This window comes from Rhinocladiella mackenziei (assembly GCF_000835555.1).
Source record: "Rhinocladiella mackenziei CBS 650.93 unplaced genomic scaffold supercont1.8, whole genome shotgun sequence".
NCBI classification, from domain to species: Eukaryota; Fungi; Ascomycota; class Eurotiomycetes; order Chaetothyriales; family Herpotrichiellaceae; genus Rhinocladiella; species Rhinocladiella mackenziei.
In genome coordinates, this window is record NW_013550597.1 from 1,019,575 (window position 1) to 1,036,413 (window position 16,839).

At 50.7% G+C, this 16,839-nt stretch overlaps 5 protein-coding genes across 5 annotated transcripts; 3 read left to right on the forward strand and 2 right to left on the reverse strand.

The window, feature by feature from the left end:
• Positions 1–791: 791 nt before the first annotated feature.
• Z518_09982 (uncharacterized protein) lies at positions 792–3,253 on the forward strand (the record flags this gene model as incomplete). Its single annotated transcript, XM_013412599.1, has 5 exons — positions 792–868; positions 923–943; positions 996–1,127; positions 1,183–2,389; positions 2,441–3,253. 5 exons carry the CDS (start codon positions 792–794, stop codon positions 3,251–3,253), a joined length of 2,250 nt encoding a protein of 749 aa, XP_013268053.1.
• Positions 3,254–6,502: 3,249 nt separating this feature from the next.
• Z518_09983 (uncharacterized protein) lies at positions 6,503–8,736 on the forward strand (the record flags this gene model as incomplete). The annotated part of the gene is made up of 3 exons (XM_013412600.1): positions 6,503–6,548; positions 6,631–6,741; positions 6,827–8,736. 3 exons carry the CDS (start codon positions 6,503–6,505, stop codon positions 8,734–8,736), a joined length of 2,067 nt encoding a protein of 688 aa, XP_013268054.1.
• Positions 8,737–9,268: 532 nt separating this feature from the next.
• Positions 9,269–9,696, reverse strand: Z518_09984 (40S ribosomal protein S20; the record flags this gene model as incomplete). The annotated part of the gene is made up of 2 exons (XM_013412601.1): positions 9,269–9,577; positions 9,655–9,696. 2 exons carry the CDS (start codon positions 9,694–9,696, stop codon positions 9,269–9,271), a joined length of 351 nt encoding a protein of 116 aa, XP_013268055.1.
• Positions 9,697–10,093: 397 nt separating this feature from the next.
• On the forward strand, positions 10,094–12,124 carry Z518_09985 (uncharacterized protein; the record flags this gene model as incomplete). Its single annotated transcript, XM_013412602.1, has 1 exon — positions 10,094–12,124. The coding sequence occupies one exon, from the start codon at positions 10,094–10,096 to the stop codon at positions 12,122–12,124; it is 2,031 nt and encodes a 676-aa protein (XP_013268056.1).
• Positions 12,125–13,582: 1,458 nt separating this feature from the next.
• Positions 13,583–14,879, reverse strand: Z518_09986 (uncharacterized protein; the record flags this gene model as incomplete). The annotated part of the gene is made up of 2 exons (XM_013412603.1): positions 13,583–14,298; positions 14,348–14,879. 2 exons carry the CDS (start codon positions 14,877–14,879, stop codon positions 13,583–13,585), a joined length of 1,248 nt encoding a protein of 415 aa, XP_013268057.1.
• Positions 14,880–16,839: the final 1,960 nt, after the last annotated feature.

Below are 16,839 nucleotides of genomic sequence, written 5' to 3' on the forward strand. Positions count from 1 at the left end.
ATCTGGTGGCGTTCTGGATAACCTGCGAATAGTCGCTCACGGGGGAGTATCGAATTCCTGTCGGCTTCGAAACTTGCCTCACAAACATTAACAGTGCATTTTCGGCGGGGTAGGGTATCAACGTCGTTACCCTTTGCGCCGACTTCAATGCGCTCATCAGGCCATATTCAGGGTTTATGACCTCAGGAATCGCTGCGGTCTTCAAAGCCGTACAGTCTGGCAAAATCTCGACGCTTGGCTAGACCTCCGCTATTACAGAGAAGGCGAGAATGTATGAGAATTGAATCCTGTTCGTGAATGCCAGGAGGACATTTCGGACGACCATCAACTGCTCACTGTTGATTCGTACGGATATCTAGAGAACGTTTGCTCCAAACTGTCGCTTGCTAGCTATACATCTACGACGTCTTCCGAATGATATTTCGAGGTGTCCCTAGGCTTGATGCAAGCACTGGCTCCAGCTCGAAACAGAAAAAGGGGTCTGCTTAACCTTGTAAGTTCGGGGGCTTGGCACTGGCGCCCGCCGCAGGAAATACAAGGCCATACCAGACAGAAGTGTTCAAAGCGCTGGTGGAAATGACAATTAGTCCCTCTCCAACACCAAGTCCAATACTTTGTTTCCTCACTCGCTTCCACGATCCTTCACTCCGTCTTTTGACTTGGTGAACTTCTACTCCACCGACCGAAGTATCTCGTGCCGTCTTTGACATGGCACGATAGTCCCCCTCAAACCCACAAATCCGTCACGAGATCCTGACAACCGTCACTACCTTCTCTTGGATTGCGGCAAGATGGCGATGCACAGAATGAGGAGCGCTTTTGCGCCTCCGAGAAAGGGAGAAACTTTTGAACTGCGGGCGGGGCTTGTGTATGATCTTGAACACCCTGCAGAGGTGCAAATATGCTGACCGAACACGTCCAGATCCCAGTATGCCTACGAACGGTGAGCGGCATTACACGTGGCTCTATAATACATCCTAATCGATCCGTTGCAGAAAGGAAGCCATACAGAAAACCATTATGGCCATGACGCTGGGTAAAGACGTCTCCGCATTATTTCCCGATGTCCTCAAGAACATTGCGACCGCCGACCTCGATCAAAAGAAGTTGGTGTATTTATATCTCATGTTAGTCCGTTCGATTCTAACTCGTCATGCCTCTATATTGAAACACAACCGACAGGAATTACGCAAAATCTCACCCCGACCTCTGCATTCTCGCCGTGAATACCTTTGTGCAGGATTCCGAAGATCCCAATCCACTGATCCGCGCCCTTGCGATTCGAACAATGGGATGCGTCAGAGTCGACAAGATGATTGATTATATGGAAGAACCCTTACGGAAGACCCTGCGGGACGAATCACCTTACGTTCGCAAGACGGCCGCCATCTGTGTGGCCAAGTTGTTCGATCTCAACCCTGCCATGTGCCTGGAAAATGGCTTCCTCGAAACCCTTCAAGAGATGATTGGCGATTCCAATCCCATGGTGGTAGCCAACTCCGTCCAAGCCCTGGCGGAAATCAATGAATCTGCCCCGGAGACGAAGGCCCTCCAAATCACTCCCAACACATTAAAGAAGCTGCTCATGGCTCTGAATGAATGTACGGAATGGGGTCGTGTTACCATCCTCAGCACCCTGGCCGAGTATAAGGCACAAGATGTAAAAGAAGCCGAGCATATCTGTGAAAGAGTGGCACCACAATTCCAACACGTCAACTCGAGCGTGGTCATCTCCGCGGTTAAGGCCGTTTTCCTCCACATGAAGTATCTGCCCTTGGACACTCAAAAGTCATACTTGAAAAAGATGGCACCCCCCTTGGTTACACTGGTGTCTTCCGCACCCGAAGTGCAGTACGTGGCGCTAAGAAACATTGACCTTCTCCTCCAAAAGCAACCCGACATTCTCAGCAAAGAAATCCGAGTCTTCTTTTGCAAGTATAACGACCCTCCTTATGTCAAATTTCAAAAGCTGGAAATCATGGTTCGCATTGCCAACGAAGCGAACGTCGATCAATTGTTGGCCGAACTCAAAGAATATGCCCTAGAAGTGGATATGGACTTCGTTCGGCGAGCCGTTAAAGCGATTGGGCAGGTTGCTATCAAGATTGAGAGTGCCAGTGAGAGATGTGTGAATGCCCTTTTGGACTTGATCAACACCAAGGTCAACTATGTGGTACAAGAAGTCATTGTGGTGATCAAAGATGTCTTCCGCAAGTACCCCGGCTACGAGGGGATTATTCCGACGCTCTGCAAATGCATCGACGAGTTGGACGAGCCCAATGCTAGGGGGTCCCTTATATGGATTGTGGGCGAATATGCTGAAAAGATCAGCAATGCCGGTGACATTCTCGGTGGATTTGTCGACGGCTTTGCGGAAGAATTTACCCAGGTACTTCATGTATTCTTGTTAGGTGCGAGGGACATGACTGACACCATCCAGACTCAACTTCAGATCTTGACGGCTGTCGTCAAATTATTTTTGAAGCGACCACAAGCGGCACAGGGACTTGTTCAGAAAGTTCTCACTACTGCCACGGCTGAATGCGACAATCCCGATATCCGTGATCGAGCATACGTCTACTGGCGACTTCTTTCGAACACCAGCGACCAAAACGCTCCCAAGAACATTATCCTCTCCGAAAAGCCTCCGATCACCACGACAATCCAGTCATTGCCACCGGCACTTCTCGAAAGATTACTGGCAGAGCTTTCGACGCTAGCATCGGTATACCACAAACCACCGGAGCAGTTTGTGGGACAAGGTCGCTTTGGCGCCGATGCAGTCCAGCGAGCTGCTATTGAAGAGCAAATGCAGAACGCCAGAGAGAATCCCTTGGCCGCTGCCGCAGTCGCCGCTGCGGTGCAGGGAAAAGCGTCAGAAGCACAGAACAACATGGAGAACTTGCTCGATATCGATTTCGATGGTGCTGCACCTGCATCAGCATCAGAGAAGCCTTCAAATGGTCTGTCAGGACTAGAAGGTCTTGCGGGTACACCCCAAAGGGTGGATTCACCGGCTGTTAGCCAACCACCGGCTGCAAACAATATGGACGATCTGCTAGGGGTGTTTGGCAATGGAAGTTCATCCACCATGCCCTCCAGTTCTTCCGCATTTGGCGGAATGTCTGACAGTGATATTATGAATGGCTTTGCTTCGATGGACTTGTCAGGATCTCAACCTCTCCCAGCAAAACAGCAGCTTGACAATGCTGGCGGCAAGAAGACGAATGAGGACTTGTTGTCCTTGTTCTAGCCGTGCTGGCTGAGCGAAAATTGCTGTCCGATAGACGCCATGTATCTATTCGTAATGAAGCCTCATGGGAGATGCGGGATCTTTGTCTTTGCAAGCGGGTTCTCAAAATGATAATCATTCCGGAGAGACTTTCAGCTAGCCATTCGTATGAATCTTGGGTTTGGCCGAGAGAGCCTACACAGGCTGATGGACATCGATTTCACGGTCGGGGGTGAATCGAAGAGAGACAAGAAATCAAACTGAACGACAAACCACTTTGCTAGATGTCTGCCTCCTCTCAATAGGTTGAATGGGGCATCACTTCACAGTCTTTGGCCTTGGAGATGGGTATTACATGTCAACGTCATCTTCTGGTCCCGAAATCACCAAGCTGGTGAAGACAATACATCTTTCTGCCAGACTCAGCACTTCCAATCAACTGGCCTCGGAACGGTGGCTGACAATACTATGCCATTGGCGGGTTGATTTCTTCCGCCATCACCATTCCAGCCGAGAGAGATCCATTCCGTCCATTCTGGAAAGCAGCTGCAAAAATCTTTCCTCCCCAGTTGGGAGTGGAATTCTCCCATGGATAGAGACAAGGACCATAGCACGAGCAGAGTCCGACCCTCCTTCCCGTGTTCACAGACAGTCCGAGGAACCTGTTCTACCCAATTTCTTTGCCAATTCTTGTGCCTTCCATTTGACCATCACATTCAAAGATGTTTGGTTCAACATCCCAGTCAAACAAATCCGCGCTTCCGGACAACGAGCATTTTTGGTTTTATATTGTCTAGGACTCTTCATGCTTTACTTAACATCGGTCTTGGAGAATCTCTCTGTGCGGGACGTTTGCACATTCGCTTTATCAAGTTCCTGAGTAAATTGCCGTTTGCCACCAATGTCGCGCCAGGTCAGCATTATCTTACCGGCCGACCGGGTGCGTAGTATAGGACAAGGAACTGAGGAATGGATAGGCTGAACTAAATTCCTACAAGAGTATGTTTACGAACCATCATCCTGTAATTTTCAGAGTTTGCACGCCTATCTTCACTCATCCAGAGTCTATCCCCGCGTGATGTCAACAGACAAAGAGCCGACAGCTGCTTCAAGCAGCTAGGCCGCCGGCTCGAAGAGAGATTTGGGGTCGCACGTTCAAGGGCGGGTATGGTATGTCAGCCGTGAACACGAGCTTCCTTCGGCCGTTAGTGGAAAGTCCATCGTTTTATGGTCGGTTCGAAGTCTGAGAATCTACGAAAGGTGAGTGCTCCAAACAGGGAGCAACATTGCACGAACATTCGGCTAATCGCCTATCTTAATTTAGCAAGAGGACGCCCATCAGCACAAGCCTGACTTGACCCTCACCTATTTTGATCTCACCAACGACCGTGTGATGGGCATCTTCTCTGGCTTTACGCGTACCAATTTTCCATTGTGTCAAGATGGGAAGAATAGAAGTGACCCGACGACGAGCTAGAAGCTATGCTTGGAACGCTGATAGGAGCACACCATTTTGCATCAAAAAGTGTGCTATTCCTGCAGGCACTGGACTCTGTCGACGAGCTGTTCCCCGTCAGGCTACGAGGTTTCAGCAAACGGACACCCGCGAACTACCCCGGGAAAGCCCGAAGAAAGCATTGGTCGATGCCTGGAAATATTGGTTGAGCAGAAAATAAAAACAAACAATCTTGATGGATTGTGAACAAGCATCGTGACTGGGTGGTTCAAGGTGGAAGATGTCCTGGATCCAAAGTAGTGTTTCAGCAGACACAGGGTGATCTGTTTGAGAGGGAAGTGCCTGGAAGCAGCGCGCTGGAAGGATAGATGGCCCACCAAAACTCTGGAGAGGCGGAGTGGTGGCCTGCAACAGATGAGCGACGGTTGAAGTGGGAGGTAGGCAAATGACTGCATTTTCAGCCATGTCATCGGTATTTAGTCGTGTCATATACATAGTATGCCTGGTCTTCACCGACACGATGCAATGACAGATGACACTGACGGTTTGTGCAGTAGTGCTGGAGCTGACGCAGACTCCCGAAGTCCGCGGTGAGCCAGTGGATGTAGGGCAGCATCTGGGTCCATAGTCACTACTTCGCTGTACGACTCAAGCCTAAACACAATCTACGAGAGATTCGGTGTATATAATGGCACCCTCTCCAACTTCATCTCATATTTTCTCCTCCTCAGCGCCAGCTCCGGTGTCAGGGGAATAAATGTCAGCCATGATGTTGTCCCCTGCCCGAGTTGCCTTTGACTTGTTTCTTTTGCTACTATCATTGTGGACTACGGGGGACTACATTCCCAATCACATCTACTCGAACATTATGCTCTCCACAACAAAGCTCCCTTTGGGGTGTGTGATGGGAGAAGTCCGGCCACTTGCACATATCGTGGTCCACACTTCGATCGAACAGCTCGGAGCATTTGTCGATTCCCTTTCCGCAATCCTCTCCCTCGACAAGCTTTGGGATCCTCTTCGCCACGCTCCTATCCCCAAACCCCGTCCGTCTTGGTATGAGAAGTTGTCAAATCGAAGGCTGGTACCAAAGAGAAGAGATGGAGATCGGCTAAAATATTCACACCTTGTTGGAGAGAAAGTCGTTTAGCCGGCCGCGTTCAATGGTGAAGAGATGATCACAGAGGTTTCAGATGGTTAAGGAATGCAACATGAACAGAAATTGAAGGAAAGGAGGAGATGGAACAGGAAACGGAATTGATGAGGAGGAAGTCAAAGTTGAACCTCGAATCAAGGAGGGAAAGTCACCCGAGGTTGCAAAGGGTGTCTATTACATTGAGCCACTTCCGGTATCTGACCCGTTGTGGACGAATCGTCTCTAAATTCTAATCAACGACACGCCCCGTCGACTTGGGCCAAAATCATTTCCTTTGTATCCAACAATTGTACAGAGAATATCCAAAACCGACCCCATCCACGACTGCAACTGACGACGACTCCTCAACGGAACTGGTTTCTTTTGTTGGGATAACATATCAAGGAACACGGTCACAGTAATGACAAAATCAAACATTCTCTAAACTTTTCCACCCATATACTACCATCGCATTCGCTCTTATATCAACGGAGCTAGATCACTCCGAGACCGCTGTGATTGGCTCTCTTGACGCTTCACTATCGCTTTGCGGACTCTCCAGGAGTTTTCCGCCAGACACGTCATGATACCTGAAAAACAGAAAACGACTGCTTGAGTTCATGTTTGACGGCCTATCATTCGCTTGTCACGCTCGTGCAAAGCACCAAACCCCTCCGAGATGGTTGTCTGCAAATATTTCCTACAAGGCAATTGCAAGTTTGGAAGTATGTTTGCTTATGTTCTGCCTCTTGTTGATCTGGGCATTTGGCTTCCCGTTTGATCCCAAGACTGACTCACTTCACACAGACAGCTGCAGAAACGATCACCCTTCATCTGGGTTCGCGAGTCAAAACAGATTTAGCCCTCTTAGTGGCAGCGGAGGTAATCGCTTTGGAGGATTCGGAAACATGAATGACGGTAGGCTGTCAGCAACAGCGTGTCCCGATCATGATCGCTGGGGTTTTCAATTTATCCAACCGTCACTGACACATCTTCGAACTAGGTCGACAAGACGCCTGGCGTCTAAACACTGCAGATGTACGCAATGATCTTACAGATGGAAAAGGTCGACCCAAATGGATTCTCTCGGCCTATGGCCCAGGAAAAGAAGCTCCAGCTTCGCTCCTTGAGTCCGATGAATTCAGCCCTGAAGAAATCCGAGTCCGCTTCTACGAAATGGCAAGCCAAGGAAAGCAGGACGATGCAGATCGTGAGGCGATGGGCTTGTGGAACAAGGCCGATCAAGACATCAATCAGATTCTCAACAATGTCGACGGCGTAATCAAATTCATGGAAGAGGCAGATTCAAAACATCCGAACAGAGGAGATTTTGCAAAGATGGATGGGACCAAGTCTCGCGACCAGCTTATCAAGGACGCCACGATGCAATCAACAACGTCGACTCCGGGATCTGGCCCTGGCTTTGGTCAGGGCTCTACGCCCAATCCTTTTGCGAAGCCTGCTGCTTCGACTTTTGGTCAACCTTCCCAGCCTTCGCTCTTTGGCTCTTCTACTTTTGGGAAACCAGCTTTCGGTCAGAGCGGGTTTGGAAGCAGTTCAGGGCAAACTTCTAGTCCTTTCGGGCAGACTTCCAGTGGTAGTGCATTTGGGAAACCGGCGTTCGGAAGTTCTGGATTCGGCCAAGCCACGTTTGGTCAGCCATCGCAGCCAGCGGCGCCCACATTCGGACAACCTTCTCGACCGACGTCGACGTTTGGCCAGCCGTCTCAACCGTCCTCTACATTTGGGCAGCCAGCCTTTGGGTCGTCTGGATTCGGATCTGCTGCACAAATGAGTCCGTTTGCTCCAGCGTCCGCGTCAAGTGGTTTTGGTCAAGGGCCATCAACATTCGGTCAGCCATCCCAACCAACATCGACGTTTGGCCAGCCTTCACAGCCCGGCTCTGCATTTGGTCAACCGACACAACCGAGTTCGACATTCGGCCAACCTTCACAGCCTACTTCGACGTTTGGGCAAGCAAGCCAACCTACATCTATCTTCGGCCAGGCAAGTCAGCCTTCATCAACCTTTGGACATCCATCTCAACCAACCTCTAAATTTGGTCAGCCTACGACATTCGGTAAACCCGGCTTTGGCCAGTCCACATCCACTTTCGGACAACCATCCCAACCTCCACCAACTTTTGGCCAGCCATCCCAACCTACGTCAACTTTCGGCCAGCCATCTCAATCCACTATATCCCCCTTCGCCCAGACATCGCAATCAACGACATCCCCATTCGGCCAAGCTGCAAGCACAGCGTCTGGATTTGGAACAACAGGTTTTGGGACCAGTTCCAGGTCTGAACCGGCTTTCAGTCAGACAAATGCCCCGACCAATCCAGTCGGCGTCAAACCAACAGAAGACCAACCCAATGACCAGACCATGGACACCGCATCCCCGGCAGAATCTCGTCCAGTCTCTCGCGCTAATCTGTTTGAAACACCGTCCACTCAACCATCCCAGCCTGCTCCCTCTTCCACACAACCACAGCCCACAGCAGCAGCGAAACCAATCGTCAACACCTCGTCAACACCACACCCACTAACCGGCAAACCTCCCCACGTCATTACATACACACAAACTCTCCCACCGCAACCGACCCGGAAAAATGCCTCGGGTCAAGTGACTTCCTACCGCGGCCAAGCTGTACAATATGTTGACGGAACGCCATGTTACGCACGACCCGACGGTAAGGGCCTGGAGAAGATCTGGTTCCCTGACGCTGGCGCGACGCCCGAGGTTGTGGTGCTGAACCGGGAGGAAAAACTTGATGATTTCCAGGGGAGTGAGGACGAGTATTCGGACATGGTCAAGGATGAGTATAGGTATTTATTTGAAAATGGAAGGTTTAAGGATGGGAAGATTCCTCTGGTCCCGCCGTTGAGGGAGTGGGGAGTTTATGATTTCTAGTTTACAATACGCTCGAGGCATCAGAAAATGCAGCAACCGGCTTTGGTAGGGACGAGCCACTGATACTGGTGCTGGGAAATGAATTGGTTTGGCAAAGCAAGGAGCGGTACATGGAATAACGCTGAAAAAGGGTATAGGAGTTGTATCGATATCGGTATTGGGTTCGGTCACAGGTGCGTTCTGAGCGAAGCGACGGTGTCTTGTCGTGAGACAATAACGTTTCCTCGCGTTGACTTGTCTGCCTCTCTCCGGAACAGGCCTGTTCTTTTATTTCTGCTCTGGCACATTCGATTTTCGTTGCCCCTGCCAATCGAGCAGATCAAGCGACTCCACCACCACTCCCCTCGGCCCATTGCCCATAGCCATAGACTATGCGCGCTTCAACTACAGCGCCTATCCACTCCATCCCATCGCACCTTGGTTCTCACTGATTGTCTTCTCCACGACAATTTCGCACCCGGCCCTTTCTCAGTGAAGAGACCTTGCGCTTTTCACGCAACAATGGTCGTTTCTGTAGAGATGAATGGTCCGTTTATGCAGCAATAGTCACTTCCACCTCGACCCCAGCCTCGATATTAATAATGATCTGCTTGACGACCTCGGTCGGCGCATTGAGATCGATCAATCTCTTATGGATTCGCATCTCATACATATCCCATGTCTTCGACCCTTCACCACACGGCGTCTTGCGCGTGGTAACTTTGAGCGTCTTGGTCGGCAAACGAACGGGGCCTTTGACGCGGAGGTTCTTGGATTTCGCGCGCTCGAGGAGCTCAGAGCACACTTTCTCAAGAGATTGTACTTTGCGAGAGGTCAACGTGATTCGGATTTTGTGGATTTTCTGTACGGACACCAGTCAGTATTGGTTCAGGCCCGACAAAGTGTAGAGAAATGTGAGCGAAGTAGACATGGACGTACCGGCCCCTCAGCGAAGTCTTTCTCAGGTTTTTGGAAGGACATTTTGGCCGTCCAACTTGCAGCTTGGGACTATTGTCGTGGAATTGAACAATGGATTAATGGGGTTATCGGTGTGAAAGTGAGGCGATGTATAGAGAGAGAGCGTCGGCGCCAATCAAGACCTGAACAGCCAGCTAGGTTGGGTTCGGTAAAGTGATGAGAGGCTGAAGAAGGAAAGAAAAGAAAGAAGAAGTAGAATCGCAGATGTTGATTTTGGAGCCCGAGTCTGTGGGTGGAAAATCTTGGCAACGGTGATCGATTTTGGTGCTAGCTTTTTTTGGTGGGCCGGGGCGGGTTTGTTAGTCATGACCACTGCTTGACATTAGTATGCTAGACTTCGGGACAAGAATTCGTGGAACTACGACGAGAAGAAGCGCCGATCGAGGGATTTTGTCCGGTAATGGAGGAAATACCTGGAGTTCCCAGACAGATACCGCCGCTGGCCAGCTACCCGAACTCAAATGTCAAAACGAATCTAACTCCTGCGGAGTGGGATGAGTATCTCGATTCATGGCTTTTCAGCATCGAGTTCCGACTACGTCTACAGGACGAGGACTTCTCGAAAGTTCAGCTCTCTCAACATGCCAGCGGAATAGAGTTCCTCTATTCACTCTTCCAGTTTGGTCGAGACCGGGGTCGGACACAATCCAAGTCCCAGAAGGAACGATTACTGCTGAAACGAGCGTATATGCTGCTGAGGAGACTTCTGCTCGGGACGCAAGTGCCGTTCGGCTACGATGCAACGAAACTTCTTGATCTACTTGGCATGGCCAGTCAGCTCTATGCTTCAGTCGGGGACTGGAAGGTTACGCTCCAGGCGCTGTGGAAAAGAAATCAAGCGCAGATGACGAGCGCGGTGGAAAGTTGGAAGAAAGATGTTTCCCGTACCGTATCGACGCAGCTGGATTCACTGTCCCTGTTGGAAAAGTGTCGTCGTTTAAATGCTCTGATCAAGGTCTCGGCTGAGACAGGGCTCGTTCTCATGACTGGATCCGATCACCTCGAAACACTCATGGAAGCGTATGATCGGTTGCAGACGGTTCCCAAGACCGGGCCGTTGCCAAGAGTGCTGACTGAACATATCTTTTATTGCTTGCGAAGTCTTATGTCTGATGGTTCGGCGCAGACCTCAATGCTGTTAGATCATCTCTACCATATGAAGGCCGAGGCCGATCGGACGACCCGGTCAAAACCCAACCAGCCGACTTTGTACTCCGGTCTGGTTTGTCAGACCTCGTTTCTGAGGCATCTTGCAGCAGACAACTCTGTGTCATCTGGTAAGAGAGGGCGAGATCTGCTGGAGGCACTTACGGCCTATCGTCAGAACACTTTGCCCCTCCTTCCGGCCATGGCGCCCCGAAAACGAAGAGTGGCCAAAGGGAAGGGCAAGGCTGACGGAATTGAAGAAATGCATATTCACAAAGCTTCCCATGTGTCACAAGTGCACGAACTGTTCCCTGACTTACCCAACAATTATATCCTCGAGCTTCTGGATCATTTTCATGACAACACTGAAGCTGTGGTTGCCGCTCTGCTTGAGCCCGAATCTCTTCCGGCTGATCTGCAAGATCCGACTGCGTTTGAAGGACCTTCAACCGACATTGATGGTCCGTCGCATGGCCTTGCACCACATTCGACGCCTGCTCTGCTCCCGCCGAGAAGGAATGTCTTTGACGGTGATGATTTGGATAACCTGCGGATCTCCTCGGACCGGCTGCATAGAGGCCGAAAAGAAATCACGGTTGACCAAGCTGGAACAGAGGACGAGCATGCTCGAAGGAAAGCAGCAATAATGTCGGCATTGGCTGCATTTGATTCCGATGACGATGAGCGGGACGATACGTACGATGTGACCGATGTAGGCGGCACTGTGGATTCTACTCTTGACTCCGACAGGCCGGAGAGAGACATTGATCGAAACCCTCACGAGCAGTCATTGTTCCGAGCATGGAAGGATAACCAGGAGATGTTTGCACGAGATCGGAAGACCAGAGCATCTAAAATTCGACAAGATCTCAAACGAGACACGGGTATGAGTGACGAGCAACTTGAAGGCTGGGCAATCATGTTGAAGAAAGATTCGAAATTACAAGATCAACTGGAAAAGAAGTATTCGGCGTCAAAACATTTCGCAGGAACCCAGACTGCTCTTGCTTCGACTAAATGGCAAGGAGGCACGCCTGAGGATAGCGAAGGTGAAAGCAGTGGCGGAGGAGGACGTCGGACGGGACAGACCCAAATGCGTGGAAATCGCACCTGGGCCGGTGGACACGGAGGTGGTGGTCGCACTTCAGGTCCTAGTGGTGATGTAGCAACTCAAGTAGCAAGACGGCGAAAGGAGCAAGGCAGAGGTCGTGGTGGAGCAAATCATGGCAGGCGTGAAGGGAGAGCTCGAAAGATGGGTAGAGGCATGGCAGGGGGAACAGGATGATAAAGCTAGATGTGAGAGATATCAACGATGTAGAGATTCAGGACAAAAGCCAAGACAATATAACCATTTGAATGTGAGAGCAGGAGTATATTGATTGCTCGTTGACACTGGGGTCGAAGAAGAGGAACGTGAAGGGGAATGTATCGGGGCAGCGACCCTTGGCAGCGACAAGCGACCTGATGAAGCTCGATTTGGAAAGAGGCAACCAATGATGTAAAGGTACATAGGATCCCTAGTGAAAGCGCACAAATCGAGGTACCAAAACATCACAATCGAAGTACTCGCATCAAGTCGCGATTTGAATGCTTATTCAGTCTTGCTCTCTTGACAGATAGAACAACAACGCATTCCTTCTCTAGACTCCACAGTCTATCAGAGTCTGGCAGACAAAGGTGGCATTTCTGCCCATCCCCGGATGGTCCATAGACTAGATCCCCGACGGGGCCGAATGTGCGATACGGGATTTCAGCCAATCAGAGCAAAGTATTTGGAAATTGTCGGATTAGAGATTTTCCGGATTACGGGTGCTGCGTTGTGGGGGGAGTTTCCAATCACGTGCGACAGTTGGCTTGGCATTGTCAAGTGAGAAGTTGACTTAGCAAAATGGGTGGAAAGGCGAGTGCGAAAGGCTCTGTCAAAAGCGTTCAACGACGTCGTTGAAAGAGCACTTAAAAGCGCCAACTACGCGAGGGAGGCAAAGTGGACGGAAAGGTACCTGAAAACCCCCTATTTTCCTGGGGATTTGAGGTACCTCGCCATCCTCCGAACAACCCTCGCACAACTAGGCTGCCCTGATACATTCCCAGGTGAAACCGGGTGCTCGTTGTGTTCGGCATTAGCCCGTATATCGGTGCACTCTATTGTCCAACAGAATTCGGGTTTGCTGTCCAGAACCTTCTGCGCTTTTCTTTTCCGCAGTTGTCAGTACTTCCACAAGGGGAGCACAGACCTCGACGGCGCAGAAGATCGAGATGACATACAATACATGTTTAGCAGAAGCAGCGCTAGGGAACTGGAGAATTTGTCCAACATTCATACTACTACCAAGATCTAAATAGTGCAGACAGAAGGCTTCCAGCAGTGGCTTGCGGAGGCCTTCACCAGTCTCCAGATTTGGGAGGACCTTCGGCTTGCTCAGCGAGAACTTATGTTTCAAGCATTTGGAGGATGGAAATATGTGATACAACGCTTGACAAAGAGCTCTGCGCCCTAGAATGCCTCGACACGTTCAGGCTATGGGATGTTCATCGAAAAGAGCAGCTTGCAAATATGAATCAAAGGGCACGATGAGCATCCAGAGCCTCGTTCGGCCTCTCTTGCTCCTCTAGCGCTCCAACAACGCGCCAGAGCAGTCATCTCCATCCCCACTGACCTAATGCTCTCAAATGTGTCTATGACCCTGAAGCCGAAGAATCGATCCATAACATACCATCGCTGACTGGTCTTCGTGATGCTATGCTAATCATCCAAGCTTGTATCATCGGACTCGTCTTCCGATTTTTCTGGGTCTTCCCCGGCATCGATCTTGTCCAACTGGTAACTGCCACTTTGTTTCCCTTCGTCGCCGAGGTGCTTATCAAAAACCGCTATGCAGTCTTTGAACAAGCGCTCCTTCATTGGGTCATCATCATCATCATTATTCTTCTGGGGATTCGTTGGCCCCTTTCCACTATGCCTCAATGCATTTTTGTCGTAGGTCCGCTCGTATAAGATGGTCTGAAGGTCCCATATGCAATCGATAAAGTCGTCATCTTCGCGATATGGCTCTTCAAAGTGATCAATTATCAACTTGTCGAAAGCCTCTGGATTCTCGAACCAATACAATTTACAATTTGCAATAGCTTTGGTAGAGGACTTATTATCGGTCATAAGCTCGACTAGAGGCTTATTTTGAAAGGCGATTTCATCGTCATAGTCGGGTGATGCGACCCAAAGCATGACTGCAAAGAACGACTCCATATCATGTCCCAATGTTCTTCGAGCGACTGATTCATCCAGAAGACACGGCGCCATGAATGCAAAAGTGCCACTTCGAATGTTTCTACTGGATGCTCTCCCGTCGGTGGTAAAACATAGATTCCAGTCAATGAGAGTACCGCGCAGTGTCTTGTGGGTAAGGCCGCCAGTAAGTTGAGTCTCTTTCACCGGAACCATGATATTCTCAATCGAAATATCTAAGAATTCATTAGTGCTGTTCATCGTCTAGCACACTCGTAAACTTACCACCATGAAGGAAGCCATGCTCAGGACGTTTGTACGCGTCATAATAAACGATCATAGCGTCGCAGACTGTTCGCATGAGTTCTTTCGGGTGGGCATTGCGCATCGCCTCCTTCAATGGTTGGCAATAGGAGACGACAAGGCGGATATACCGTCTGCGCACCCCGATGCATTCATTAAAATCTTCTCCCTGCGCTTGGGCTTGGCGAAGGATTTCCTCGCCCGCAATGCCTACAAATACGCCGGGCGGATTGGATTTTGAAGTGCAACTGGATACGAAGCTGGGTTCAATCACCTTTATCGCTCGATTCGTTACTGCCGCGAGTGCGTTCTCACAATTCGGAGGGAGCTTGCCAGTCAACACCTCCATTTCGTCGCTGGACGCCTTCACATTGTTACTGCCTTCCGCAGTCGAACGACACGATTCATGAAGCTGTGGAAGGCCTCGGACGTTTGCTTCGACAAGGATGCGGAGGACCTCCTCTTCAGGTGGCGGCGACGGGTTTTCAACCTTCTCTTCCCAGGCATTCTTCATGACCCACTTGTCCTCTGGAGAGTCGACAGGATGCCCCCGCGCGACCCTGATATGTCTCCCAAAAAGGCAGGGACGGTAGCATAGCAAGCCATCTTCAGCCCACTGCATTCCCGTATGCTCAATGGATGTCGAGCCGTCTCTTCGGTGAACCGTGACGGTGGGATCCCGTCCACGATGTTCTGGTTCCGCGGTGAAATCCGCGAGAAATTGAGTATATTAGAGATTCTTCACAAAAATCAAGTAGCTCAGAGTACCCGGCACAGCCATGATCAACGTAGGTAATCAAGGCGTGCTTCTGTATGAAAAGAATTCCGTAGAGGTAGCGGCGGAAAGGTTGATGATAGAATACATTCCGGGCACTGCGTAACCACCGCAGGAATTTTTCAGAGGCCATTTTCACGGGGCTCTGCGTGTGCTCAAAAACCGGTTCCACATGAGCCCAATCAGTACCCGTTCCGAGATGGACAAAGAAATCCGGTTGAGAAAGCGGCTCCTCGCCCTGCTTGGATTCGGATAACGTCTTCGAGAAAGAGCGGGATAATCGGAGGTCACCAAGAGCCTGTTGACTAGGTTAACAGAAGGTCACAACAGGCACCTTGAACAAGACCATTTTAGGGAATGCTTTGTGCAATCGCTGGAAAAACGACTCCTGTTCCCAAGAACCGACACCAACACTCTTAACGTCCTTGATATTGAGCTGCGGTCGTTCATCTTTGTGTTTGAAGCAGCTAAGAAAGGTCGAGCGGAATATATCACGAGGGATATCCTTCCTCGTGACTCCACGAGCTTCGGCCAAAATCCGTCCTTCTATTTCGTCGACATAAACTTTATCCTCCTTCTCAACTACACCGGCGTGATTGGCCATGCGCTTGTCGGTGCCGCAGTGGTAGATGTTGTGGATTTCTTGGAGAGCTTTCTTTGCCGCCTGCCGGCGAGGACGTAATGGGGGGGTTGGTTGGTGGATCCATCATCGCGCAAGAGCGGACAGATGGCGCATCAGTGTGAATGAGAATTCTTTTGATTGCAGACAGAAGATCGTCTCAAGCGTGGCTGAGATGAATCGCGGTATCACGTGCGGCAGATTAAAAGCTTGACGCCGACAGTGAGAGTGCCAAGCCAGGGGGTGTTGAAAAGGGAGCGCGGTTGACATATGCAGACCCTTGGCGCTGTGATCCCTGGCTCTGCAGCGCGTCGTCGATTCGCTTTCGGACCATGCCTGGTTTCTCACTAGCGATGCCGTTGTTCCCTGCCGTCGAGAAGTCGATAACCATGTGCGGTTGGAGGTCGTGCCCTGACATGACGCCGAGTTGGACGGGTTGATGGAGCAAATCTGGGTGATCGGTGTGCCTTGACTTGTCAGTCCAGGCCTCACGGCGCCGGCATAGCTGGTTACGGTGGCCATGTTCGCGGTGACCCGACCAGGGGAATTGGAGAGCACCTCTAGTGGTTCGTTAGTGATATGGGCAAAGGCCTTGAGCCTTGCGTCCGTTGCGTCTAGTTGTTCATTGGTGGCATGACCGAAGGCCTCGAATCTCGCGTCTGCCGCATCCTGTTGTCGTTCGAGAGCTTCGAAGTCGGTCGGCTACTGTGTCTTGTTGTTCCGCCAGGTCCCACACGACCCGAAGGATTAGGCTCAACTGCTCGCTGATCTTGCTGTCCTTCTCGTCATCTTCGGGCGGTCCTTCGATCTGGGCCCTCCTGCTCCACCATTGACCATGTTATCCTGCCTCTCTTCGCATCGTTCAGCTCTTGCTCGGGGCGCCGGTTTTGTATGCCGGCGAGTCTCGCTCGGGGCGCGTCACTGAGGCGCACTCCCTTATCGGTGTGACCGGTGCTCGCGTTGCCCCGGCCGCCATCGACCTCGTGATATTCGGGGATAATCAATCGCCCCCCGGCGACCAAATGGAGGTGCGGTTAGGAGGCGAGTTTGGTTCGTGAGTTTTGCCGAGCGTCGATTTCA